The sequence below is a fragment of the Podarcis tiliguerta genome (genome assembly GCF_965153285.1).
Source record: "Podarcis tiliguerta genome assembly, chromosome: 9".
In the NCBI taxonomy this organism is placed as follows: Eukaryota; Metazoa; Chordata; class Lepidosauria; order Squamata; family Lacertidae; genus Podarcis; species Podarcis tiliguerta.
In genome coordinates this window covers 56,359,879-56,387,431 of record NC_139542.1, presented here as the reverse complement: position 1 = coordinate 56,387,431, position 27,553 = coordinate 56,359,879, and the positions used below count along the sequence as shown (strand labels likewise).

At 46.8% G+C, this 27,553-nt stretch overlaps 1 protein-coding gene and 1 long non-coding RNA gene across 4 annotated transcripts; one reads left to right on the top strand and one right to left on the bottom strand.

Moving 5' to 3' along the window:
* The first annotated feature begins 2,770 nt into the window (after nt 1-2,770).
* BEND4 (BEN domain containing 4) lies at nt 2,771-27,302 on the top strand. Of its 2 annotated transcripts, none has more exons than XM_083458329.1 (5): nt 2,771-3,331; nt 16,405-16,968; nt 18,562-18,653; nt 22,022-22,191; nt 26,333-27,302. In XM_083458329.1, the coding sequence occupies exons 1-5, from the start codon at nt 2,848-2,850 to the stop codon at nt 26,340-26,342; spliced, it is 1,320 nt and encodes a 439-aa protein (XP_083314455.1). In that variant the 5' UTR covers nt 2,771-2,847; the 3' UTR covers nt 26,343-27,302. The 2 variants fall into 2 exon arrangements, with proteins under 2 accessions (XP_083314455.1, XP_083314454.1); XM_083458328.1 differs by having other exon boundaries at nt 2,777-3,331; nt 22,022-22,262.
* On the bottom strand, nt 18,326-24,935 carry LOC310657399. 2 transcript variants are annotated; one of them, XR_014501743.1, is made up of 3 exons: nt 24,018-24,935; nt 22,565-22,714; nt 18,326-18,435 (listed from the first exon to the last, which is right to left on the bottom strand). It is a non-coding gene; the product is annotated as an uncharacterized lncRNA (long non-coding RNA). The 2 variants fall into 2 exon arrangements; XR_014501744.1 differs by lacking the exon at nt 18,326-18,435 and adding an exon at nt 21,111-21,665.
* Nucleotides 27,303-27,553: the final 251 nt, after the last annotated feature.

The following is a 27,553-nucleotide window of genomic DNA, read 5'->3' as shown; positions in this document are numbered from 1 at the left end:
ATAAGACCTAGAGGAATCGGAATTAGATGAACCCAAGAGAAGGGGCACAGCTCAGGATAGAATCAATTGTTCCATTCGATCCAATCATAGAATTGGATGGGACCAACCTCCTACAATGCAAGAATCTCAGCATGCGGCTCCCCCATCCAATTTGAAACCACACCAGTCCCTGCTTAGTTTTGCAAATGTGCTAGCATTGCTGCACCACTAGAATTAGCTGAACTAAGAGAAGGACCACAGCTCATTGTTAGAGCATCCCCGTTGAATGCAGAATGCCCCAGTCATCTCCAGGTGGGGCTGGAAGAGATCCCTCCCCTCTGAAAGCTTAGAGTCTCCACCATACAATAGTGAGACAGACAGACCAACAGTCTGACTCCGTGTGAGGCCACTTTCTACATTCCTATTGAGATTCCACCACAGAAGTAGGTTAGCAAACTCCATGGGGCAACACCTGGAACAACACAAGGAGTTGGGCAGCCTGTGGTTTGACTTTCAAAAGCCAAGGGGCTAATTGTGAACCTGATAAATGAAAGCAGTGAAATAAAGGTGGGGGGGATGTTGGAGTGTGTAAGTGTAGAGCATAGGAGCCAACTACTAGGGGCCGATGGGTCTCTTTGGGCCCCCTAATAAAATATTTGGGGGGGCCATCACCTCCCCCAGTTGATGGCCATTGCCATTCAAATGGTGTGTGTGCACTGTGACATGTGATCGATTATGCAAGCCCCTGGCCCCCCAATATTTTATTCAAGTTCTAACCCCCCGTGCAGAGACAGGAAATGATAATGCAGACCATGCACATGAGACTGCATGGCTGAAAATTGGGAGAGCCAGCGTTTGGGTCCGGCTCCTTTTCGTCCCTGGGCCGTCTCTCCCCAGGCTGTAGCTGCTATGTTGTTGTTGTTTAGTTGTGTCCGACTCTTCGTGACCCCACGGACCAGAGCACACCAGGCACTCCTGTCTTCCACTGCCTCCCGCAGTTTGGTCAAACTCATGTTGGTAGCTTCGAGAACACTGTCCAACCATCTCGTCCTCTGTCATCCCCTTCTCCTTGTGCCCTCCATCTTTCCCAACATCAGGGTCTTTTCCAGGGAGTCTTCTCTTCTTATGAGGTGGCCAAAGTATTGGAGCCTCAGCTTCAGGATCTGGCCCTCCAGTGAGCACTCAGGGCTGATATCCTTCAGGATGGAGAGGTTTGATCTTCTTGCAGTCCATGGGACTCTCAAGAGTCTCCTCCAGCACCATAATTCAAAAGCATCAATTCTTCGGTGATCAGCCTTCTTTATGGTCCAGCTCTCACTTCCATACATCACTACTGGGAAAACCATAGCTTTAACTATACGGACCTTTGTTGGCAAGGTGATGTCTCTGCTTTTTAAGATGCTTTTTAAGATGCTGTCTAGGTTTGTCATTGTCACTGCCTTGCCGTGGCGAAGGGGCTTGAATAACTCAGAGAAGCTATGAGCTATGCCATGCAGGGCACCCAAGATGGACAGGTCATAGTGAAGACTTTTGACCAAACGTGATCCACCTGGAGCAGGAACCTGCAAGCCCCTCCAGTATCCCTGCCAAGAAAACTCCCTGGACAAAGACAACAGGCATATAAAGAGATCTCAGTTATTCTTCAGCAAACAAATCCGGAGAGCCGATGCTGCTTCTTCTTCTTCTCGGGTCTTGGGAGTTCGGCCTGATCCGGGCGGGGGGTCCAGGCAGCCACGTGTCCCGCCCAGTCGAAAGAGTTTCGGAAGAAAGAAAAGACCAAATCCAAAGCCGCCTCGCCTGGCCAGGCCAAGGAAGACGAGCGCGCTTTCTCCTCTCCCTCCTCCTGCTCCTTTTGTGCAAATCACGTCGAGCGACGTGATTAATCTCTCGGATTCCTGGAAATCTGACATGCTTGAGTTACAGCCCCGCCGCCTCTCCGATTTCGCCAGGAAACGGCTCGGGCATAATGAGAAACAAAATGTCCTCTGCGCCGCGCTCTCGGCGGCCCTGGCGGTTCCCTTGGACCCCCCGAATACTTTTATCTCTCGGCGGCCTCCATCCCATCGCTAACATGGGGGCCGAGGGGCGCGAAATCGAGGCGGGGGGGGGGAGGCTGGAAAGAAGAGGGAGACGCGAGAGGCTCCGGGGTGAATGGCAAGTAGGTCGTCGGGAAGATGCCTGCGTGATCCCGGTCCCGTGAGGGGGAAACGAGACCCGTGTACACCCTCCACACCACCGAAACACGCGTTCATAAGGGGCGGCAGCTCGAGGAGTCAAACTTCCTTTCCCGCTAGAACGCGGTGAAGTTGCGCGCGTTCTTCAGGATTCCTCTGCGCCCTTCAACTCAGCCCGCCCCTCCCCCCCCCCGCGCGACATCTCTGAGGAAACGTGCCTGCCTGGAGCGCGGGAAAGTTCCCGCGCTGCGCCAGCCCAGGCGCGCTTTGACGCGGGAGTCCCGCGGAGTTGCCTCAGGAGGCGCCGGCGGCGGCGCCCTGACTCCAGGGGGAACGGAGCGGGTTCGTCGTGGCCCGCCCGACGAGCGCCCCCGCGGGCTTCTTGGGCTAAGCAGTCGCCGCCGCCTGAGGCGCAGCCAGCAGCGCCGCGCGCCGCGCTCCCTGAGGCGCTCCCGCCTCCCCACCCCGGGCCGTTCCCATTAGCGGGCGGGGCGGGGTGGGGGCTCCCTCGCTTGCTCCTCGCCGCCCTTCTCCCTCCAGGCATTGGCGAGGCCGCCTGTCAATCAGCCGCCAACTCCCCCCGCCCGCCCGCCCGCGTCTCCCCCAGCGCCGCACGACGGGGCTCCGGAGCGCGAAGGCGGCGGCGGCGGCAGCAGACGGGGCTCTGGAGAGCGCGAGCGAGCGGGCGCTGCCGATGGAGGAGGCGATGCAGGCGGTGGCGGAGGAGGGCCCCAGCGTGGCCAAGATCTACAAGCAGCAGCGCAGCCCTTACAGCGCCCTCAAGACCTTCCCCAGCAGCCGGAGACCGGCGCTGAGCAAGCGCTACGAGAGACCCACCATGGTGGAGATCCCTCAGGTCAGGGCGGGCGTCGGGCAGCAGCAGCAGCAGCACTTCCAGCCGCTGCCCGCCGTCGGCTCGTCGTCGTCGTCGTCCCTCAGCGAGCACCCGCTGCCTTACCAGGCGCACGGCTCCTACCCCGGCGCCAGAGCCTCGCAGGGCCACCCGCCCCGGACGCCGGCTCCGCAGCTGGGACACCAGGCAGCGGCTCCTGCCGCCGCCGCTTCGTCGTCGTCCTCGTCGGCCAGGTACGGCCACGGCCACCAGGGGGCAGCAAGCAGCAGCAGCAGCGGCAGCAGCAGCAGCAACGAGGGAAGCGGCAGCCTGGAGCTCAGCGCAGGTACCAACTTTGGCCGAGGGGGCTGGCCAGGGTCGTTGGCGTGTGGTGCCTCATCTGGCACGCCTTCGCGGGGAGAGAAGTTCAGCTTCCTCTCTCTAACACACACACACACACGCCCAAGCTTATTCTGAAGGGCGCTGTGCAGTGGCGTAGCGTGGGTTGTCAACACCCCGGGCAAGGCAAGTAATTTGCGCCCCCTAACCCGTGGATTTGCGCCCCCTAACCCTAACCCCAAGATGTTGCGCCCGGTGCGGCCGGCCCCCCCTGCACCCCCCCATGCTACGCCACTGGCGCTGTGCAAAGTAGCAAGGGTGCCTCTGGGCATGTGCAGAGCACACGATAACCCGGGAGGAGCGCGTTTGCAGTGCTCAGAGTGATGGGTAGCCATCATTTTAACGACCAGGGGTGCCAACTTGAAGGAAATAATCAATCACATGATGCGCATAATCAATCACACGATGTGGTGCAGGCACACCATTTGAATATCAATGCCCATCAACTCGGAAGGGGGTCTGGCCACCTCAGATATTTTATTGAAGGGTGTTGAAGGCACTTTGGCCCCTAGGCATTGACTCCTGCGCTTGCAACAGTATAGGCTGGTCCAAGGGTCCCTGTACAGTACTGCAGATCAAAGAGGGAATTGAGAACGAGAGGAATAATTCATTGTTCAGGTGAGATGGGAACTGGAAGTCCCCTAGCTAATGCTCTTGACAACTGCCCTACACCAGTCCTTATGAGGAACTGGTGCCATTGGTTCACACACCAAGGAGGTCACCTCTGCGTTTAGGCGTCATGTCGCTGCTGAGTTGCATGTTGATGGACATCCCTTGCAAACGGCCTTGCAGCTGACAAAGCTTTAGGCAAGCTGACTATGATCCATCTTGGCTATTGGGCTTTGAGTTGCTTGTCCTGCTATTAAAAGCTGTAGGGTTCTTTGGATATAGCTGCATCCCCACAGCTGGAGAGGGGAGAAGTGTTTATAATTTGACAGAAGGTGCGCAAAAGAGAGATCAGTGAAGCTGAAGGTTCAAAACTGTGGTTGGAGGTAAGTCTGAGTATCCCACATAGGTGGGTTCTTAAAATATTAGAGGGAAGGTCTTCCTCTCCCTCCCCAACTTCATCTCAAACCCACAACCCTTCAGAAGCTTTTCACATTTGCTCACCCTCTGAACTGGTTTAAAATTTCCAGTGCCGGAAGGCAAACATTGATAATATATAGCAGAATGGAAAAAGAGTCTCTGCCCATGCACAAAGCACCTTAAGCCTGCTAATGAATGACCACAGCCTGCATCCTACCCACCCTCTCCAAGAATTTGTTTTACGAGCCAGAGAGTCTAGACTCTCTTCCTTTAGAAATGAATAAATTGGGAAAAGCTAGGGAGTCGCCTCTGGGGGGTGCAAGTTACCTGTCGGCCAGCCTTCTGTTGCGAGGGAGTGTGCAAAACACCCTACAGATTGTGGGGTGCTTTAGATCCTAATTGTGGGGAACATTTCCTGGTGTTGGGATCCGCATCTGGATTCAGTCTGCTGTCTTCAGTATCACCATTTTTCCTCTCGTCGCACAGCTGCTAGGCCAGAGGGAAGAAGGGCCTGGAGGGGGACTGTAGCAGCAGGACTTAATCTAGAGGTGAAAAAACTCAGGCCAAAGGGTCAAAATGCAGTCCTCCCTGCCTCTCTGTCTATGCCACAGGACCCTCTCCATGCCACACCTTCTCTTCCAAAGCCATGCCCGTCACAGACCCTGCTTTGCCCTCTTCTCTGGCCGAAATGCCTCCTGAACTCTGACAGTGCCTTTTGCTCACCTGTGTGGTGAAGGATAGAAAGGGGTGTGTTTTGAAACTAGCCCACTTGTTGCTCCACCTGCTTTACCCCCTGGGCATGTGGCCTTAGGAAGGTTGCTGCCCAGGATGGCCATCAGCAGGCATTTTTCAGAGAGAGTTAAAACACTCAAGGTGAGCAGCAGATTTGTTGTTGTTGTTTAGTCGTTTGGTCGTGTCCGACTCTTCGTGACCCCCTGGACCAGAGCACGCCAGGCACTCCTGTCTTCCACTGCCTCCCGCAGTTTGGTCAAACTGATGCTGGTAGCTTCGAGAACACTGTCCAACCATCTCGTCCTCTGTCATCCCCTTCTCCTTGTGCCCTCCATCTTTCCCAACATCCAGGGAGTCTTCTCTTCTCATGAGGTGGCCAAAGTATTGGAGCCTCAGCTTCAGGATCTCTCCTTCCTCAGGGCTGATTTCCTTAAGAATGGATAGATTTGATCTGCAGCAGATTAGTTTCTCACAAAAAAAAAATTGAGAATGCTGTGTGCACATTTTGTCTCCTACCTAAAATATTACAAATGCTGGAAACTTTTTCTCTTTTTTTAATGGAAGCTGAGACCTGGGGGATTATGGTTTACCAGTGGAAGGTAGGGACTGTGGGTGCCTATATTCTCCAATAGGGAGTGTGCCCCCTCAGTTCCTTACCCCTGGTCTCCTCTGACCAGTCCTTGCTGCCATCCGCAATACTCCCTTCCACGATACTAATTGCTGAGCAGGATTCTGGACCATTTTCACTGAGCTTTCTCGACCGTGTGCCCAAACCCAACTATTTGTCAGATAAGTGTACCAAATCTTTGCAAAACAAGTGGTTGTAAGAATTTGTGGCTTGGGGGCACTCCACGTTAGAAGTGGACTAGGTGGCTGCTACAGGCTGCCATCTGCACTATACACATAAAGCAGCACCAGAACACTTTAAACAGTCATGTCTCCTGGGAACTGTAGTTTGTTACAGGTGCTGAGAGTTCTTAGGAGACCCCCTCTTGCCCTCACATAGCTACCATTCTCAGAGTTCCCTGGGAAGAGGGATTGATACTTAAACCACTGTGACAGTTGTAGGGGGGACTCCTAACAACTCCTAACAGCACCCTTGTCAAACTACAGTTCCCAGGATTCTTTGGAGGAAGCCATGGCTGTTTAAAGTGGTATAATACTGCCTTAAACATATAGTATGCAAGATGGGCCTCCGATTCCCTCCAAAAACCAGCCTGGAAAGGAGGCAGGAGAGGAAGAAGGAAGCCAGAAGTCCTCAGCTGATGCCTGCTCATCTCTGCTACTTCCCATGGTTAGCAAAGCAGTCTGGGCAGTAGCAAGAAAAGTCTCTCTGTTGGCTGTGTGACTTCCTCCTTCCATGTCCCCCTGTGTGCCCCCCCCAAAAAAAAACCATTTGCACCTGCCTTCTAGGAGTCTTGGACCTTCTCCACATCCCCAAGAGGACCCACCCACATTTTCAGAAGCTCTGCCATAGAGAGCCAACCAGCGATTCCCAAGTGTCATCTAATCCAACCCCTTGCATTTCAAAAATCTCAACATGGCCTAAGTGTACAGTACAGGCTCATACGATAGGCTTCTTATATTACTTTTTGTCTCCATCATACACATATGACTTCTGCCCTCAAAGGGGACTTTTTCTTCATTTTGTAATAACTGTTGTAGATACTCTTTTAAAAAAAACCTAGGACACCCTCTAAACAAAGTTTTTCATGCCCTGCCGAAACCTTTCTGCAGAAAATGGGTTAGCGTTTGGTAGAATTTTCTTATTGCTGCTGCTTTGTGATCAAGATTATTGCTTTTTTGTGACCTGATCTTTTGGATGAGAGCGGCACACTGCTTCTCCAATGAGGTGAGAAAAAACACAGGACGCAAATGACCATTGGAGTGACAGCTCAACTCTTCTGTGACTTGCTTTCTGTAAAATGTACAGACTCTAGATACAGCCCATTAGCAGAAAACAAACTGTTAAAAAAAATCCCCCCAATAGATGTGTGCATGTAGATTTTGATTTTTTAAAATATATACATATATATAAATAAATTTATTGAGCCTAGGCGTGGGGGTGTTTAACTGAGATGTAGATCAAAATATTTTCTCTCTCTCAAGGTATAACCTACTAAGATGTTAAATGCATTTCTCCCTCTCTCTATCCCTCTCTCTGTTCTCCTTTTCCTACTGATGGCTTGGTGTTAGAGCTCACGTAGTTCTTGATATGCAGCCTAAATTTGGCACCAGGAAATGGGAAATTGCATCTTTAAGCAGACTACAATCAAAAATGAATTACAATAAATCCTATATAATTGCATAGGTCATTCTCTTTAATGAGATTTTATTAACCTGACTGTCAAGCTTTTGAGTCAGGCAGATATTTTATCTTCTTCAACTGATAAAAGTGTCAGCTATAAACCACCGTATAAATATTCATAAATCTACACATCTGTGGCAGCCTATCAGCATCATTCTTTTGGACATTAAAAGCATTCTAATTACTTTCTGTCTAGCAGAGCTGAAAGGCTGACTGTTATAGTATGTGCTTGGCAGGCATGATTGCTTTTGTTTGCCATCACAAATAACAGCATCCCCGTTTTATATACTGAGGGTCCAAGAAAATAGTCAGGGTTTGACTGAGGAGGCTGAATACTGGGAGGCAACCATCTGGTTTTGATAGCAATGGGCATCTCAACTCATCTGTTCATTTTGACACAGCCTTTGCTTATTTATTTATATAGGAGAATGCAGTGGAGTGGGGGTGGGGGTGGATGAAAGCCTGGTTTGGTCGCTTTGATGGCTGCTTGCCTTTTTTTCCAGCAAATGCAATGGTTTTTCATTTTGTTTTTTTAAAGGGCTGCTTCCTTCAAATTCATTGCATCTATCAGATGCCCCTCCCTTAGTGTGCAAGCTGTATCTGCTGTGAGCGGCCTCCTTTGCTTGCCCCTGGGGAGTTTGTGTGAAGGAACTAACCATTTTGGTGGGGCTAATAATATGGAGGAGTTTTTCACTGCCTGACTGGAAGGGAGGTTGACAATAAGCAGTCCTGTGATTTGCCTGCCCATGTGCATGCACAAAATGGCCTGTGATGTGAGACTGCTCTGTGAGGGGGACCATCTCTCTTCTACACAGGTGTACCCCAAACCCTTCCCATCCAAACTTCCAAGGAAGGAGAGGCCACCACCACTCATGAGAGTCTGTTCCACTGCCAAACAGCTCTTACCGTCAGAAATGATGTGCTTCATGTGAATGCAGCATGTGTGTGTCGTGAAGGACACCCTAGATCGCTCAGGGTGTTCTACACATGGTAGGACCAAGACATGCAATTCAAAGAGCTGTGTCACATCACATCATCACATTCCAGAGATCTGTGTGTAACCCATTCTGTTGCTTACAGTCCTATCAATTTCTTCTCTTGTTCTCGCAGGGAGTATCTACACCCAGTGGCGTAGCGTGGGTTGTCAGCACCCGGGGCAAGGCAAGTAATTTGCACCCCCTAACCCATGGATTTTAGCAGGGGGCAGAGAGCTGCAAGTGCAAGCGCGCCCCCCCACATGTTGCGCCCGGTGCGGCCGCCCCCCCTGCACCCCCCACACTACGCCACTGTCTACAGCACAGATACAAACTGGTGTAATAGTCGTTCTTTCCCAACAGAATCACAGTTCAAGGGTGATTGGCAAGTGTTCTTTGCACTTTCATCATGCTACAGTTCCCAATCATTTTTGTAAAGAGCTGCAAACATTTTCAACCGTTCTGAAGTTCATATAGCTCATTGCTTTCTTCAGTTCCTGCAGATCCCATGAAGATCTCTTTGATCTGCAGAATGGAAGAAGTAAATGATTAAAAATGTGATTATTCTTTCTGCCCTGCCAATAAAGCTTTCTGAATATCCGCATTCGCTGTCACATCTTCTGTGTAGATCCCCCTCATGTACATTAAATAAACAGGTCTTCTCAACTTGTAAATTATTTCTGTTCTGCTTTTCATGTCCTCGAGGGAGTTCAGATTGACTGGGTCGAAAGGAGGGATCAGAATATTGTTTCATTATCAAAACACCAGTGCTGTCTTTGCAGAATTGGAATGCCCTTCAGAAGGCATTTAACTGTCTGGTAAATATGATTGGATACAGAATGTCATTGCATTATTAGTCTAAGAGAAGGGAAGGTACGCTTAGGTAAGAGATATGCAGAGCTGCTGTGGAAAGTAGCAGCAAAACAGCAGCACACCAGCTGAATATTGAAGCTGCTGTTACGATTTTTCACTTTTGTACAACTGCTGTTAAAAATTTTCAGTGTGTGTGTGTGTCTGAAGGGACACAGATGTTTCAGCATTGCAGGATTGTTTTTCAAGGAAGAATGACTTGTATACAAAACGAGGCTTGTTAACAATGCAAACATTTTAGTCACTTCAGGCAGAGAGTTACCTAACTATATAAAAACATTGCTGGCACCAGAAAATCAACCCACAGGGAGAGTTGTTACGCAAACCCGAAGAATAGGGAGAGCTTGATTTTGGAGCAGGGATACCTTGTGATTTTTTTCAGGTGAAGGATTAGCATGCGTTTCAGAAGTTGCTCTCCCCTACCTTCCTTGCACGCATGGTGAGAGGCAGAGATTGCCCCTTCTGTCATTCCCACTTTTGTCCTATCTTCAGCACCTCCAGAACAGCCCATGTCACTGTGATGTTTGCACAGGGTCAGCCTGAACAAGATCCAATGCACGTAAGGCCAAATCACAAGGTAGTTTCAAAAATATTTTTGAAGGGAGGAGGGAAGAGAACTGATGGCACGATTTGGACCTGTGCATGTTAGTTTTTAGGGTGTGTGCACCCGCAGAGTTGTTGCACAAAATATGGTTTGACGTTACAGGCCTGTCTTACCGAATGACACTAAGCCACCCCATCACCCACTGACTTTTATTCCCAGCTTGTTCATCTTGCATTATAGCTGGGTTGTGTGTTTTACTTTATATGCTGTTTGCTGTACTATTTGTTTCCTGTCTTTCCAGTAGCTAATGGCCAAAAGCTCGTATGAGATGCTGAGTCAATTTCAAAAGTGGCCCCTATAGGCGTAGATCAGCCCTCCTGATAACTGCCTTGCTGCTGCTTACCTAGAAGTGGGCAGGGCAGGGAGGGCAGTGGCAAAGGTACTTGTTTCATATGCCAAAGGTCGCAGCTTCAATCCCTGGAATCTCCCAACGAGAGACTGCCACATGGAATTCTAGAGGGGCATTGCTAGAAGTGTACACCTCATGAGCTATATAAACCCAATGCAGCCTCTTGAAAGACAATCCCTGTGACTGTAGTCATCTCATGTTTCCTTTTGTGGGGTGCCAGGTTGGATTGGGACCAGGAGATTGGGGTTCTAGTTCGAATCCCCCTGCCTGTTTGCAATATGGTGCCAATGGGAACTTTCCTCTCATTGCAAATTGCAAGCATGCAAGGTAATTCCAGTTGAGACACTGGGTTAAAGCCTTTCTCTCTCCGTGGTCCTGATCTGGCTTGATCTCTCCTACCCGGCCTCTTTCTGGCTATTTGTTAAACCACAAAAATGGCAAACCACATGACAAATATCGCCTCTGCCTCAACCCTAAGTTAGTACCGTTACCATACCAGAATGTTCATTGGGCACATTGTTTTATCACACCATCTGTCTTTTATGACAGCTTCTGCAGTTGCCTAGTTAACAGGGCTGTAGTGTCATCTGAGGTCAGATCCACAACTTTGCCACCAACTAACGCCATGTAAAATAAGCATGTATGTTGAAAAAGCTAAGAGTAGCTGCACTTCTCCCTATTGCTAGTTAGCCAGGTGTCAAGTCTGAGATGTTGGGACACGGGTGGCATTGTGGGTTAAACCACAGCACGTCAAAGTGCAAGTAGATAAATAGGTACGGCTCTGGTGGAAAGGTAAAGGGCGTTTCCATGCACTGCTCTGGTTCGCCAGAAGCGGCTTAGTCATGCTGGCCACATGACCTGGAAGCTCCCTCAACCAATAAAGTGAGATGAGTGCCACAACCCCAGAGTCGGTCACGACTGGACCTAATGGTCAGGGGTCCCTTTACCTTTAAAGTCTGAGATCAGCTCTGCATGTTAATAGAATAAAAAGATCAGACCACAGCCCCATCTAGTCCAGCATCTTGTTCTCACAGTGGCAACCAGATGCCTATAGAAAGCCCGCAAACAGGACCTGAGCACAACCACACTCTTGCCCCTTGTTATTCCTAGCAGCTGGTGCACAGAGGCATACTGCTTCCAGTACTTCAGAACACTTAGGTCAAATAAGAGGGAGGGAGAATGATTTCGCCTTTCCTCCTTACCCCCTCTGCTGAACTCATACATACTGTACCTTCATGCTTTGTCATTGGGGCTGAGATACTTCATCAGCTGGGGTCTCCTCTTGCTCAGTGCAAGACTGCCTTTTGTTCTTCTGAAGCAACATATGGAGGGGAATACATACACATTCTTTTCTGTAAGCTCTGTGAGTTGTCTCCATATCTTGAGCACTGTACTACATGAGAAACTCACAAGTTCACCATTTGCACATGACCCCTGAGGCTCAAAAGGAGAAAGTGTGAATCACCGGCTTGCTTTGCCTTCACATGCAAAGCCACCTTGAGCTTATCTGTTTTATGACATCAGTAAGAGACGTGGGTGGCGCTGTGGGTTAAACCACAGAGCCTAGGACTTGCTGATCAGAAGGTCAGCGTTTCGGATCCCCACAACGGGGTGAGCTCCCATTGCCCGGTCCCTGCTCCTGCCAACCTAGCAGTTCGAAAGCATGTCAAGGTGCAAGTAAATAAATAGGTACCGCTCCGGCGGGAAGGTAAACGGTGTTTCCGTGCGCTGCTCTGGTTCACCAGAAACGGCTTAGTCATGCTAGCCACATGACCCGGAAGCTGTACACCGGCTCCCTCGGCCAGTAAAGCGAGATGAGCACCACAACCCCAGAGTCGGTCACGACTGGACCTAATGGTCAGGAGTCCCTTTACCTTTAAGAGGCTATTTTCATGAGGTGTTGAGTTGAGCTGTAGGACTTCAGACCACGATCAAGGCAAGGTTTGCCTCTTTGAAAGTCCCCCAGGGTTCAAAAACTAAATGCTACTTTCCTGCACATGGAATGCTAGTGAGTTGGGTGAAAGGGTTTTAGCCTTGCTGGATGAATTAACTTCCTATGTGCAAGTAGTTTTTCTTTGATTTGTTGAAGTTTGCAGTTCAAGAAGGAATGTGCCTTTTTTCTGCACGTTTTGAGCAGGGTTGCAAAATGCCTCTTCGGTAAGTGAAAGGCTAACTCTCACACCTTCTGCCCTGTAGGTTTCTCCTACATGAACATTCAGTCTTCAGTTTACAGCTTTAGTTTTGGCAAGATAATCCTTTTGAATCAGAACAGTGCACCCAAGCACGTAAATAAACACCATGCCTCTTTATGTTCTTTTTGTGAACTTTTACACCCACACAGTTGTTAATAGCACTGGATTTGGAACTGTTATCCAGCATCCAGTTGAGGCTAAGATCTGAGGGATTTTGGTATGTAAAATGTTGCTAAATCTACCCAAGACTGTTTTAAGTTCCGCCTTGTTTCCTTCATTGTACCAGCTGGTGCCATTCCTACAGTAGGACAAAAAGGTTCTACACCACAAGCTGTAATTTTGTTTGGGCACCTGCAGTTTTCAGAGAAGATGCACTGGTACATGATTTAAGAGTCTTGCTATAAAGAATATCACCCCAGGACCTGTGAGGATATGACACTTAGGGAAATGTTCTGGGTTCCTTTGGTCAATTTTCTTCAAATAAAATCTCTTACTAGCCCTCTTACAAAAGAAAACATGCAGGTATTCCACTCGGTTGCTTCATAAGAAATAAACATGCATTGTCTGGCTAATCAAGCTGCATATAAATATATGTGTGTGTGCGTGCTCATGCTTGCTCTTTTACCGTGATGTATGCCCATTAGGTCCATCTACCACTGCAAAATGTATAGCTAGAGATGCACATGGGTTTTAAGATTTGCAACAATTGGAGCTGGGGCAGCCAACATGCTTACTTCCAGATGTTGCTGGATCTCACCTCCCATCATCCCCAGTCATTTACCATGATGAGTGGAGCTGGTGAGAGTTGGGTTCTTCCAGATGCCCTGTTTATTGCACATCCACCCTGGTGACTATGCAGAAAGGTTTGACAGCGTTGCTTATTTCATGAGCATTTATTCTGATTCGTTTGTCTGGAGGTTAGATGGTCTTGGGTCAAAACAAGTGCTAGCAACACTGTTCAGTGTGTTTTACCATCATTTCCTTATCAAAGAAAGCCGGATCTTACGGGGAAACATGTTGTTTTGCAGAACCTCCAGTCAACTATAATGGCGCAGCTTGAATTTGCCAAAATGTGACTGAATCCCAGCTGAAAATAGGAAGAAACGGGAAACACCCTTGTAGCCCAACAGTGTCTAGAGAGTGCCATGTTGGGTTTAAGTTATTGGTTGGAACATACCCAGCATAGTCTGATACTATAAGTGGTATCGTTTTTTTCAATATGTAAAAAATAAAAGAGACTCAGGACAGCTACAGCTTCCTTACTCATTTGGTGTTATATCTCCCCGGAAATCTGTCTGTGGACAAACGCCGGCTCTGCACTTCATAGTTGCCTTTGACTGGACTTAACCTTCCAGGGGTCATTTACCTTTTACCATATCTATAAATTTACCTTTTCCTGATTTTAAAATGTGATAAGTCATTTACATTTAAATTTGCGGCATCAAAAGTGGATCATGCCTACAATCTAGGGGAAATCATAATATTTAACGCAGCATATATAATGTAATTTGAAGTCTCCATTCATATGTTTCTTCTTCTTCTGTGGATGGAGGAGGTGCAGGGGAGATACAAAAGGCAGAGAACTTCTGAGAACTTGGGATCATCCTGATTAAAATGCGCACAGTAAATACAGCTTCAGGTCTAGAATCTGATTATAGGATTAAAACGGATGAAAAACTGCTGTGTATTTGAATTACAAAGTTCCAATCAATATCTTCCTTTGATATTTTTCAAAAGAGAAATGGAGTGAGTGAATAATGAGGGAAGGCAACCTTATATTGAGGCTGATACTGATATTTACATTTTCATTATTCTTTTATCATCCGATCATGATGTTAGCAGGAGTCTCTCGTTAGTTTTTTGTTTCCTGTTTTCTCATTCTCTAGAGCTGTGTGACTCCTGTGGAAGCTTCCTTCCACCAAATGTTTCCAGGGTGGGTTTAGAGTTGTCTGTTGTCAGGTGGGCTTTGGTTTAGGGTTGGCCTTGAGGGAAAGCAGGGTTCTTCTGCCTTTCACAATGGTGTGGCAGGCAGAAATTCAACAGGCTGAGCTTGGAAAGTTTCATTTGTTCACATTCTGTCTGTCATACATTTTATTATGCGTGAAACCACTTATTTTATTTTTGGGTCCTCCACACCACCTGCAAAAGAAGGACACACATTTGCATATGACACAGAGCAAATGTGAATGTTATGCAAATCTGTGTCCTCTTTGGTGAGTGGGTTAGAGAGTCTAAGCTACATACAATGTACTGGACTCTTAAAATCTGTTGGCACCCCTGGACATATTCCAGAGTCTAAAATGACAGCATGCTGGGTGGTGGCCTTAGAGATTTAGAATCCATCAGGGCAAGAATAAGGAATGGTTTCTGCAGTTCCTGGGCGCTCTCCATGGTCCTGCAGTGTCTTACGTCTGGATGGGTACCTGGGCCAAAGTAGACATTACATTCACATGGGGTGGGGTTGGTTATGAAGGAAAGGCAGCTTGGAGGAATGACTGGTTGTAAGGGGGACAAACTAGCCATTAGCCATATAGTTTTCATCAGATGTCTGTAGACTAGACTGCTGCGGATGTGTGACATCTACAGAGTTCTGCATCCAAGTGCAAGACTGACAACACTTACATCCATTTGTTCAGTAAAATGGAATTGAAAATGGCATTTTTGCGGTTTGATATCCTCCACCTTTGGTCCCCTGGTCCCTCTGAACAAGTGCTGGTGTGAGCCAAAATTGACCATCACCACACTGGTTGTCAGCAAGGGGATCAGGGCATGCATGAAATGTGTTGAATGTTCATGCAGGGCTGCCACTTGGGTAGCAAAGGGGACAATTCTCTCTCTCATATGCTTCTGTCTACTGCATCTGTGTCCTGTCCTTTTTCTTTATACAGGGTATGCATAACCTTCTTTTGCTTGTGATCGTTGCGGCAAACAAGTTAATGAGGTTGAGTCATAGAAGCTTGCCCAAGGCCACCTGTTGAGCTTCATGGCCAAAGCAGGGATTTGAACCCAAGTCTTCCCAGCCCAAAGCCATCATGTTGTGCAACACATCACTCTGGCTCTCTGGAATGCTCTTTAGATACTTTCCCCCAGCCAAGTGAGAACTGTTTATCCAAAAGAACTATGTGATCAGCCCTACTTGTGTGGCTGACTTATTTAAGAGTCTTCTCTGCCGCACAGGACCTTGTCTTGGAGAAGCAGCTTCCACATGGGCTGAGATAATGTCTTTAAAGTTCCATTATTCCTCTCCAACATGCTGATGATGCAATACACCAGTCATCTGGATGTTCTGCACACACATGTCCCTTCCCTACTGAAAGTTAAGATTGTCCTCCTGCACCAAAGCATTGCAGATGGCATGTGTCCCCGCTCTCCCACCCCATAAGAGACCTGCTTGGCTTTTTTCCTACCTTTAGAAAGCAGGCTTCAGACCTCTCCTCATCAAGTATTTGGGGAGTGAGGGATGCCAAGAACACATCCATGCATATAAAAGGCAGGTATAACTGAAAGGGGCCACAAATATCTAAAATGCATCAAATTAAGGGCCAGTTTCCTGGTTAGAGAAAAATGTGTTTGTTTAGCACCTGAAAGTAGATAGTGATGGCGCCAAGCATAGCTCCCTGGGGAGAGCACTCCATAAGTGGGGAGGCACCACTAAAAAGGCCTGTTCTCAGTTGCCATCATCTGCACCTCCTTCAGAAAGGGCACAAATAGGAGGGCCTTGGGTGCCAAACACAGGGCCTGGGTTGGTTCATGTGCAGAGAGGCAGTAATGATCATGATGTTGATAATGATGATGATGATGCAGGACTGTGGTGAATTTAATGTGTTTGTGTGATGTTGCCTTGCTGTTTTCATCCATAATGTATTCTGGATTTTTACTGTAATCTACTTCCTCATTCTATCTAGCTAGCCAACTAGACTGTCTCCACTTTGGGTTTCTGTGATTTGTCTCCTCTTCTGTTTCAGAGAGCCGTATGATTCTGGATGCCTTTGCCCAGCAGTGCAGCCGGGTTCTTAGTCTTTTAAACTGTGGTGGGAAACTTCTGGACAACAGCCGCACTCAGTCTTTGGTTTCCTGTGTTAAGCAGGAGAGCCTCAGCTTTAGTGAAAGACCAGAGCAGTGCCAGATTGGGAAAATGGTCCATAGCCAAGCGTCAGACAACTTGGACCTAGAGCTGCAGTACATGCACAAGAAGCAGCAAACCTCTGCTTTTCTGAGAGTCTTTACTGATTCCCTTCAAAACTATTTGCTTTCTGGAAGCTTTCCATCTCAGAATGCTTCCTCATTGAGTGATTTTGGCCATTTGGCCGACGTGGATCCACTTTCAACCTCTCCAGTGCACACGTTGGGTGGATGGACATCCCCAGCAACCTCCGAGTCTCATGGCCACCCATCCTCTTCCACGCTTCCAGAGGAGGAAGAGGAAGAAGAGGAAGGCTACTGTCCTCGTTGCCAAGAGCTGGAGCAGGAGGTAATTTCATTGCAACAAGAAAACGAGGAACTCCGACGGAAGCTGGAGAGCATTCCAGGTAATCCTAACCGAACCATTTCAGACATCTAGTGCTGTAGATATATAAGGTGCAAGGCCCAATGGCTACCATCTATAAATCCTGTTAACATCAGTTTGTGCTGTTTGGTTTAAGGGTCAAGGCCACCATGGATGTTTGATGTACCAGAATGCAGAGGCATAGTTCCAAATAAACACGTTTCGTGTCAGGATATTGTTACCAACATAAAGTGTTCCATCCTTAAAACATCATCCTTCATGATTAAATAAATGGGTTAGCATACTATCAGTACTATTGTTCAACAGAAAGGTTAGCTAGGAATATCTATTTTTTCCAAGTCCAGAGGGCTGTTCCTTCCTTCTCAAATTGGATGGCAGGGCCTCTTTGAGTGTAGCACCCACCCTTTGGAAACCTTTACTTAGCTAGTTTCCTTTAGCCTCCTACAAATTCCAGTGAGACAGGCGTAAGCATACTCCAGCACATTTCTTTGGTGTAACCTGTGTCCTCAGATGACTTAACATAGACCAAGGGTGGTGGTGTCAGACTCCCAACCCCCATCATCCCTGGTTGCATTGGCCATCCCAGTATAGACGATGCTCAGATAACTCTCATCCTTTAGAATCAGCATCTCAAGACCCCTATTTACTGAGAAAAGGCGTCAGTGGCCAGGTAGCATTTTGTAGCCTGCTGCCCTCTCTCACTCTCCCACCATTGTTCTAGAAGACCCTTGCCTGAAGCCCTGGAGAGCCACTGCCAACCAGTCTATTGAGCTAGACTGAGCAATGGACTGACCCTGCTAAATTGGACATGCAGTGATGTAACTCTATCCACCCCGCTTGCCATTCACATTTCCCCCCTGCTTCTCCGTACTCCTGCCTCAAACTTCGTCTTACATCGTTAGAGTTCCTACTGGTTTATTCATTGTCCGTTCCCTTTCTTGCTCGCCGTGTTTGGGTACTCCTGCTGACAGCTGGCATGAATAGCCTGCCCTGAACTGCTCACTCAGTGCTATTTGGCATGGGCTTTCCTCACCCACCTGTACTTAGTGACATGCCCATCTACTAAATTGCATGTAGCTTGAAGGGTCTCGCTAGGTGTAACTGCTCTGCCCACATCCACCTCAAATGATGGAAATTAAGAGTCATGCTTCATGCTGGCGATCTAAGGGCTGCTGTGAGAAGTGGGGGAGGTGGCCTTATGATTGACACGTGGGTGAGCCCATCAAAATCATGCACAGTATGGCTGACTGCAAGCCAACTTCCCCATGCTTGATCCACATTTTCTGCCACCACATCTCTGACTCTCTCTTTTTAAGGATCTCTGTATTCTCTTCTCCCTTCTCGCCCTTCCTGTATTTTACATTTCTGTCCAATATTTACCCCACCTTTCTTCCAAAGGAGGCATTTCTTTAGTCTTGCAACAATCCCGGGAGGGGTTGGTGAGGGCTGTCCTGCTGAGGGCTTCTTCGCACATCACAAAGGAGCAAACCTCATGAAGGAAGAGTAAACAAAACTGTTCTGGGGATTTTCTGAAATGGTGTTTGACTCGCTGATATGTTTGCCTTTTTAATAATAAGCAGCTGATGTACACTCACTTCTGCTGTTTTTCCTACAGTGCCCTGCCAGACTGTTTTAGATTACTTGAAGGCTGTTCTTCAGCATCACAATCAGCTTATGATTCCTCAGCCAGCAGAGCAGCCAGCAGAGGTACTGTACAGGGGTGATAAGAAGTGCCTGGAGCCCGGCTACTTCAGTGGGCAAGTGTGCACCGGGAAATAATTCAATGCTGAATGAATATGCCTTTCACTTAAAAAAAAAAAAAAAAAAAGTGTAACAGGAAAACTCTCGTTTATCTTCTGCAGTGCATTACTACATTTACAAGACACTGAGAATCATTCACTCTCAGCCTAGGTACATTGATAATACACACCCTGTTGCAAGATTTGCCATTTACATGTCCTTCCCCCACCAGGCCTATAATAATAATAATAATAATAATAATAATAATAATAATAATAATAATAATAATATGTATACCCTGCCCATCTGGCTGGGTTTCTCAACAGAATTAAAAGCACAATAAAACATCAAACATTATAAACTTTAACACGAATGATAACATCTCTTTGTGGACATTATTGTGTAATAGGCCCCAACTGATGTTAAAGGTTATACATACAGTGGACAAGCGTTAGAAACTTGAGACTTACTCCCTGTTACAGTGGAACCTCGGTTTTCAAACGCAATCCGTTCCGGAAGTCCGTTTGACTTCTGAAACCGAGGATCAAAGGCCTGGCTGCACAGTCAATGGGGGGGAAATGAAAAACGCGCCTTGGAAGCCGTTCACTCCTGGGTTTTCGGCATTCGGCTTCCAAAAGTTTCGGCAGCTGAGATGTTTGGAAACCGAAGTTTGACTGTACCTGTAAAACTTACATGCCCAGTCCATGTGTGAACTACAAGTTTGATGTGACCATTTCAGCTGTCATCTGGACTTCTCTCCACATAGGATTAGCTGATGATGTGCTTCTGCCATTGGCTGAATTCATCATTTGAGATGGTCCTACAGAAATGAGCCCTTTTCACTGCAGCTATGGGAGACATCTAGCATGTCAGCATTAGCTAAACATCTTCCATTGCTGTGTTGTGGTGAACAGTTGCAGCCTTTGGTCCATGCCCTCTCTACAGGCTAATTTAACAGTGATTCCCTCTTTGTAGGGAATTGTAATTAGGTGAGGTGTTTCTTGGGGATCTGCAACAGCAAACACTCAACATTAACCAAACTTCAGTTCACATGATTTTTTAGAGGAAGCTGTGACAGTTGCCAAAATATATAAGCACTGTAAATTGACAGTGTAGGTGAGGCCTCTCTGAAGCGGGACGCAAGGCACATAACTGAACATTGCCTTTTTTCACATATTTCCACATAACATTGTGTTAGAAGGTTTTTTCATTCTGTTTTGTAAGTCTCTGTCTGGCTCTATGGATAGATAGCATCATACGCTGGTACAGAGGTTAAAACGTGCTTTGTTCAGTTGGTTAACTACATCACATGAATTTCTGCCAAAACACAGCATACTTTTCACAAAGGGTTATTGTGTCCAGAAACACACCACTTACAGAAATCAGTGCCATTAAGTCTAGAGTGCTGTGCAGCAAGTTGTAATTAGATCACTGTGCGCACACTCAACAATAATTGAGGGGTGGGAATGTTAAAAGAGGGAGATATTTGAGTAGCGCCATTTGTAATTAGGTCAACTTTAATATCCTCTCCGAGAAAAAAATGCGGCGAGATCTGAACACCCCTCCCCCAAAAGCCATATGGACATAGGGTTTTACATTACATGTTGAGGCTTAAATGTCCACAGGCGAAGTGACCTAAATCTTGTGCTGACCAGGAGGGCAATTTGCTGCATACTCATGACATGAAAAAGTTAAGCAAACATCAATGTTTCACACACTTTCCCCTTCCCAAATCGTGAAATATAAAGTGACAATTCTAGACATCTTGCTTACCTAGGAGCAAGTCCCCTTCAACTTTGTGGATATTGCTACCAATCAAGCATCCTTAGGATCAGACTACATGTTTGCCACAGGAGATGGTATTGGTTTCCTCTTTACAAATATATAGGTTGAGCAGGTTTGTATGGGAGTGTAGGAAGAAATGCGCAGGTGATAAGAGATCCACAGTAACATAATCTTAGTGCCTCCAACTCCAATGCCCAAAGCCCAACTATTCATCACTTGCTTTGTACAGGAAACAAAACACCTGACAAGACTTGAAATGGCACCCAATGCAGCTCCCTTGAGATGAGTGGAACTTTGTTCCAGGTGCTTGGAATATCCTGCTCTCCCTTCAGTGTCCCTCACCTACAGTTAGACCCACACCAGAGCTTCAAGAGATAACTATTTCTCCACAGCCGCATGGTCCACTTGCAGTTAAGCGTTACCCTGAATCATTAGTGTGTGTCAGGATTTACAGTACCTTGTTGTGTTTGAGAAAGGGAGGCCAAGGTCCAGGGTAGTTCTTGGGGGCCCAGCACCCCCTGGTTTTGTATATTCACTTCCTACATGGAACCTTGACTTGTCTGCTGAGGAACTAGTTAGCATCCAGCATGGAACCTGAACCTGCTGCTGAGGATTCTGGGCTGCGTTCTGAGTCACACAGCCTGTTTGAGCCAGGCCTGGTGGACCTCACAGCTGCTTCTCTTCAACTGTTCACTAAGAGTGTGTCCAATAACATATTCATAGCACATCCTTGTAACTGTGGGTTGCAGGAAAAGATTTGGCGGTTGAGTGCAAGCCATTGTACCGATCGTCTCATAGAGGAACCCCACCTGAAACTTCCACAGAAAGCCAGATGTTTCTATCAGGGTGAATGCCTGCTTATGGGCTTCCTTAGCTGGGCATTCTAAGCAAAACGGAAACCAAGAGATTTTGTGGGGGAAATTGTCCACCCCACAAAGCTGTCATCTGCCTTTACGTAGAATTCATTAATAGTCATGCTCCTCTGGGAACTGAGGGTTTGCAACTTTTGTTTATTTGCTTTAGAGTTTCCCCTGCAACTTAACTGCTGTCAGGTTCTAAGGGTGTTAAACAAAAGGTAATACGTTAATTATGTAAATGGAATTATTATAAAAAGTAGCGTCTGAAGTAGCTATCCATCAGCTGCCACTGAAAGGCCTGTTTGATCACACTCTTCAAAAGACATTTTTGCACATTCTAATAGATGAAGAAAGAAAATTATATTTAAATAGCTTTCCCAATCACTGGATCTTGACACTTTTTAACCTACCTGCGAAAGTACATTATAAATAGCTTCTTTCCTCTCAAGGTGTTCATTATACCTCACTGGTTCTTGTTATAGAAAATGCAAATGATTTCTTATTTTTTTTAATGCTCATTCTCAGTATGAGCAAGTCCTTGTTCCCGTCAGCCTATGTTTTCACTGTCAGCATTTCACAGCTGCCTAATTTCTGTTTTATTTTATTTGGCAACTGACTTCATCTTCTCTGCCTGTTAGCCTGCTGAAAAACCAGGAAACTGTTCTGCTCTCTCTCTCTCTCTTATTTTTTTAGGGGAGCAAACAGTTGCTTAACAACTATCCCGTCTACATCACTAGCAAACAGTGGGACGAGGCAGTGAACTCCTCAAAGAAAGATGGGCGGAGGCTCCTTCGATACCTCATCCGATTTGTCTTCACCACCGATGAGCTTAAGTACTCGTGCGGCCTTGGGAAAAGGAAAAGGTCAGTGCAGTCAGGAGACACTGGTCCTGAAAGACGCCCTCTGGATCCAGTAAAAGTAACATGTCTCAGAGGTACTACATCTTCTCACTCGGTGTCCACCATATGCAATCTCCATTTCACCGCATTGGCTTTGGGCTTTTAGGCAAGAAGGCTTAGCTTCCTGTTCTCAAATGCTTTGGACAACAACTGCATCAGCCCCAGCCAGGATACCTGTTTTGGTTGGAATGATTGGAGTTGTAGTCCAAAACCCCTGGGGAGCACGAGGTTGGAGATGTCTGGTCTAGAAGGAACAGGGAGCTTCCTGTAAACATGGGGTTCATGGGGCTTAGGTTCCGCCATCAATCGATGGGAGATGGGTTGACTGATCACTTACCTGTCTAGTCAGTTTATCCAGCAGTTTTCAGACTGTGCTCTGGGGAACTCGAGGGTTCTTCACTAAAACTATTAGCACAGGTTGGTAAGTGTCTCTAGAAGACTGCCTCCTCCTACTCCTCCGCTCCTCCTCACCACCACCCATTTTCCCCTGCAGTGCACGGATGTGAGGATGTTTTCAAGGAAGCGCTCTCAGTTGTTGCTAGGTGACAATGAGGTCCCAACTGGCCTCATGTGAACAGAGCATGTGCCCTAGACAAGAATATGCCCCAGAATTTACTGTAGCCTGCTAAAGGGTTCCTCAGTAGACAATGCAAAGTGTTCGTAAATATAGAAAGTTTGAGCAGCATTGAGAAGCATTCTTCCCCCTCTCCCGCCGCCAAAACCTCAAAAGAGGTCCTCTTTTGGAGATAATTAGCATTTCCTTCACTAATTTACTATGTAATAAGCCCAAGCAGCTGCTCATTAGATGACAAGGCCATCTTTAATATTTTCTTTTTCTTTCTCCAACATAGTAGGAAGCCAAAATTAAAACAGCCTCCATAGCAAAAAGGGTGTTCTTACCCAAGCCCCTCTCATCAAAATGCAATCCAGTTGCTTATAATTGACCCAGCCTATTCAAATAAACTAAAACTTTAATCAGACTTTAAATTAAACTTGATTATAAAATAGATTCAGGTTGATTAATCTACACATCTAAATCTAATTACTTGGATTCACTGTTTGAAAAAAAATCAGGTGGCTTTTCTTGTCCCGATTAATCCTTGATTGAATGAAATGTGGTTCTTCGTTGAAATCAATACACTGTCTTCACAATAAGAGATAGAATTGTTTCCGAAGTCCATTTTTAATGAGATATGGAAACCATCTGTAATGGAATGGAACAGATGATATCCTGGTCTTATGGCCACAGTCTAGCCGTGGCTGCATACAACTCATTGTACACAACAGCTTGCACAGTCCAGTTGCAAAAGATGCAACCAGCAAAACCAGGGAGAGATGGATGACTGGCATAGATGACGCCCTTGCAGAGGTTTCTCTGCAGCAATTGCTCATGTGTCAATGTGCTTCCACCCATAGATCTCTCTTGACAGGTCAGGACGTACTGTATTTACTCGAGTCTAATGCGCACCTCAATATTCAGAACCTTGAAACAACAACAAAAAGTATTTGCTGGCGGATGTAATGCGCTTCCTCTGCAAGGATCTTGCATGTGTTCTTGCTAGCTTTTAAACTGCTCCATTGAGGCCTGCAGCTGCTCACCGCTCAATGGAGACATGGGACACAACCTGCACCTCACTGCCGGCTAGCACGAGCTCGCAGTGAGGTACGTATTTACTTGAGGCTAATGCGCCATTGAATCTAATGCACACCCAATTTTTCGCAGCTTAATTGGGCAAAAAAGAGAAAGATGCGCATTAGACTCGAGTAAATATGGTAATGGGTTTTATTACCTTCAAAGAGCAACGGTGAGATTATTTCAGTGTTGTTTTCGTGTCACGCTATAGCCATGAGAAGCAGCAGATCATTTCGGAAGAGAGAAAATTCTTTCTCTTCCACCTCCCCTTTATGACATCTAAATGTAGATGCACCGGAATGGAACTTTTCAAATGCCAAACACACTGGCTCCAGTCGAGCGCTAAGGACTAGTGGCTTTGGCAGGCCTACTATTAGCACGAGGCATTTGACTGGCATTTGCAGGACCCAGGTATCCCTTGCAGGGCTGACACCTTGTGCGCCCTCCCTCAGGTGACTGCTGTCACCTCGGTTGGTTGCCTGACAGACGCACTTGCTGCAGCTGTCAAGCTCCTGCTTGCTTGAGAGCTGGCTTGCCCTGAAGCAGCACTGTTAACAGCTCAGGAAGATTAGCACCTGCTGAGCTGCATGAGTTATTGCAGCAGAATCGTCCCTCAGAGGCTTGAGGAGCAGCAGATGTGAGTGCGGTGGCAGCTTGGGCTCCGAATGGGATGCACTTTGAAAGATGCATCCATCTGCTTCAGTGGGGCCCGGTTTGTGATGCAGATGTGGATCTGTATCTAGGTGCACAACTGGCTGCACACAGGCACGGGAGTGTGCTTCTGCATGCTGGTAACCATCCCTTGCTGGATCGAGACCGTCCTTAAATGTCAGCACTGGGGTGCTCAATTGCACACTAAAAAAAAAAATGCAGGTGGCAAGCCTTTTTGCACGTAAATTGCATATATACCTCACCAGTCAAAGCATGCAAGTATTAAGTGGGAGAATTAGGCAAAACGTAACTTAGAGTTTTGAACACATCTCTGTTGGTTTGGTGGCTACCCAGCATTTGACACTGCTGAAGGGAGCTTCCACACAGTCCCCGATAGTAGACTTGGTATGGCTTCTGCATACAATTTCCCCCCCTTTTTCCGCAGCGTCTGCACAACATTGTCTCATCAAAATGCCACCCCATATTCCCCACCCCACCCTCTGTCCCATTTAATCTGGATTTACTCTTTCTGCGAGTTTTATTTTTACATCTCAGATTTTCCCTGGAAACAATAATCCACATTAAATGGGAAGGTGATGTATTAAATGGGCAGCGTTTTGCTGAGGGCATTGCATGGACACTGGGCAAATCTCGCTCAGCACAAACCCCACAGGAGGGTGCTGTGTGGAAGCACCCAACATTTGAAGTGGATGTCTACTGGCATTATACCTATTGCTCTGAATGGCTCACTGAGGCTTTTTGTTATGTTGGAGGAGGTTTAATTTTAATGGGGCCCAAGCTGTTAGCCATAGATTATATTTCTAGAACACGAAGTAATCCTACAGGGAAGGGAGAGGGAGAAAGCTACCTTTTCCTAAGACCTGCCAGTTTGTGCAGGCAGAGTAGAAGGCTGCGTCTCTGTGTGGCTTTCCCCCCTTTTACAGCTCTTGTTAATTTCATTCTTTATAACTCAATTCCTGGACAACATATTATTTAAAGAAAACATCTTGAAGCATTTCACAGTAAGAGTCGCTCAAAATTCTGAAAACTTCATTAAACTGCAGTTGCGTATGTACAATGGCTATGAGTAACAGCTGGAAAAAAAAAATCCAAAGGAGCATAAAATTAAAATGGCAAAGAAAGCACTCTGTCTTGGGAGTCCTGCATAACTCCATCCCACATGCCCTATCAGCAGCAAAACAAGGATCGCAGAATTGTGGAGTTGGAAAGGGACCGCAAGGGCCCAACCCTCTGCAATGCAGGAATCTTCTGCCCAACATTGTTCAGAATAGCTTGACTTGGTGAATAAGTTGTGCAAAATAAGAAAAGTTGTGCCAGTGTGTTCTCCCTGTGTTAATTTTACAGAATCGAAATGTCCACTTTTCTGTGCAGTATTTTAATTTATTTAGTATGAAATCAGCACTGTCCTGGTCAGTAGATGGTTTGTTTCCAATGCAGATGTTTTCTACCCCTTTTTCCTGTGTTCCTGCTGCTGTTCCTTAACATCCCACGCATCCCATCACTCCCTTTCCCTCCCAAACACCTCAACTGCTAACCCAGAAATGCTTTTGGAAACCCGCACTTTGCAGCCGTCCAGTACAAACTGTGTTAATTCTCACGGTGTGTTGAAGCCCCTGATGGGAGCTGGAGAAAGGACCACATGTTGTGGGAGTTAAAGCTATGGGGTTGGCTCTCTTAGCATTGCCTCCAGGAATATATACTCGGCGTATGAATGCGATGCATCCGCATGCCACTGCCCAGCTTGCGAGAGGGCTAATGGTGCCGGTGGGCCGCTCTTGCTAACTCCACGTTTTCCTGCAGAATTCATTAGGATGCACTGCACGTCCAACCCTGATTGGTGGATGCCTTCTGAGGAACAGATAAACAAGGTGTTCAGTGATGCCGTGGGACATGCACGGCAAGGTCGTGCGGTGGGGACGTTCCTCCATAACGGCAACTCGTACTACGAAGGGATTGAGCAACATAGTTCGCAAGACGACCTCTTCAACAGGGGCATCCACGATGGATCTGGAGACTGATGGCAAAGGGGAGGAAACACACACACGTGTATTGGGGCAGTGAAAGAGACTGTGTGTTTGATGTGCTGTTTGACGTGACTTAAGAACCCAAAGCATGTTCAGAGTCTTGTTTCATCCAAGGCCTTCCTGTGAAACCCCATAGTGTCTAAGCCCAGACTTCTCAAACACAATATAAGGACGCAAACCTACTTCTGAGTGGGTGGGGAGCAGAATTCTCCTCCACACAAAATAATAATAATAATAATAATAATAATAATAATAATAATAATAATAACCCCGCCACACACACCTTGAAAGTTGGCACGTCAGGAAACAGGCCAGGCTAGGAAGCGTCTGCCTTACATGTTAGTTTTTTTATGTGAAGGATTTCCTCTCCTGTATTTTCCGTATTCGAGTCTCCACCTGCCATCTTAACGCACAAAACTCAGATGCGGTTTTATCTTCCCACCTCACGTGTGGCAATGAAAACCAGCCTCACAGCTCTATATATCTTCACAGTGGTCAAATGAAGTCGCACCCCCCACTGACACACAACTTTACACTTCTGAGTTCATGTGCAATTTTAGGGATTAGGAACGTGTAGTGACATTTCATTAAATCTGGAAGGCATCTAAATCAGGGAGAGTTTTGACAGGTTGCATTTTATTTTGGAAGTTTTCCTATCTTTTGGGGGGGCAGGGGCGGGAACGTCACCTAAAGATGCTGGAACTAGTCTATAGTGCTAATAGATTAATAAATGTTCCAAGAGATAACTTGTTACTTTTCAAGCTTTCTCTGTTGCTTTAAATGTTTTCTGTATAGCCTTGCTTTTGCTTGTGCCACACAGTTTTGTGTACAATCACTAATTCAGGAATACAGTCCTGCTCTCTGTCAGGTGTGCAGTGGCCCTTACATCCCTAGGTGGCATAACGTTAACATTTCATATTTTAAGCTGAAGAAGTGTCACAGACTCAGTCCCACAGGCCAAGACCAAACAAAAGTCTCTCTCTGAGTGTCCTGCACT

Excerpts from the sequence above, each read along its gene's own strand:
- BEND4 (XM_083458328.1), top strand. The coding sequence starts at position 2,848 with ATGGAGGAGGCGATGCAGGCGGTGGCGGAGGAGGGCCCCAGCGTGGCC. Across the intron at positions 18,654-22,021 it reads CAGCAGAGCAGCCAGCAGAG|GGGAGCAAACAGTTGCTTAA; the intron begins GTACTGTACAGG and ends TTATTTTTTTAG. Across the intron at positions 22,263-26,332 it reads AAAAGTAACATGTCTCAGAG|AATTCATTAGGATGCACTGC; the intron begins GTACTACATCTT and ends GTTTTCCTGCAG.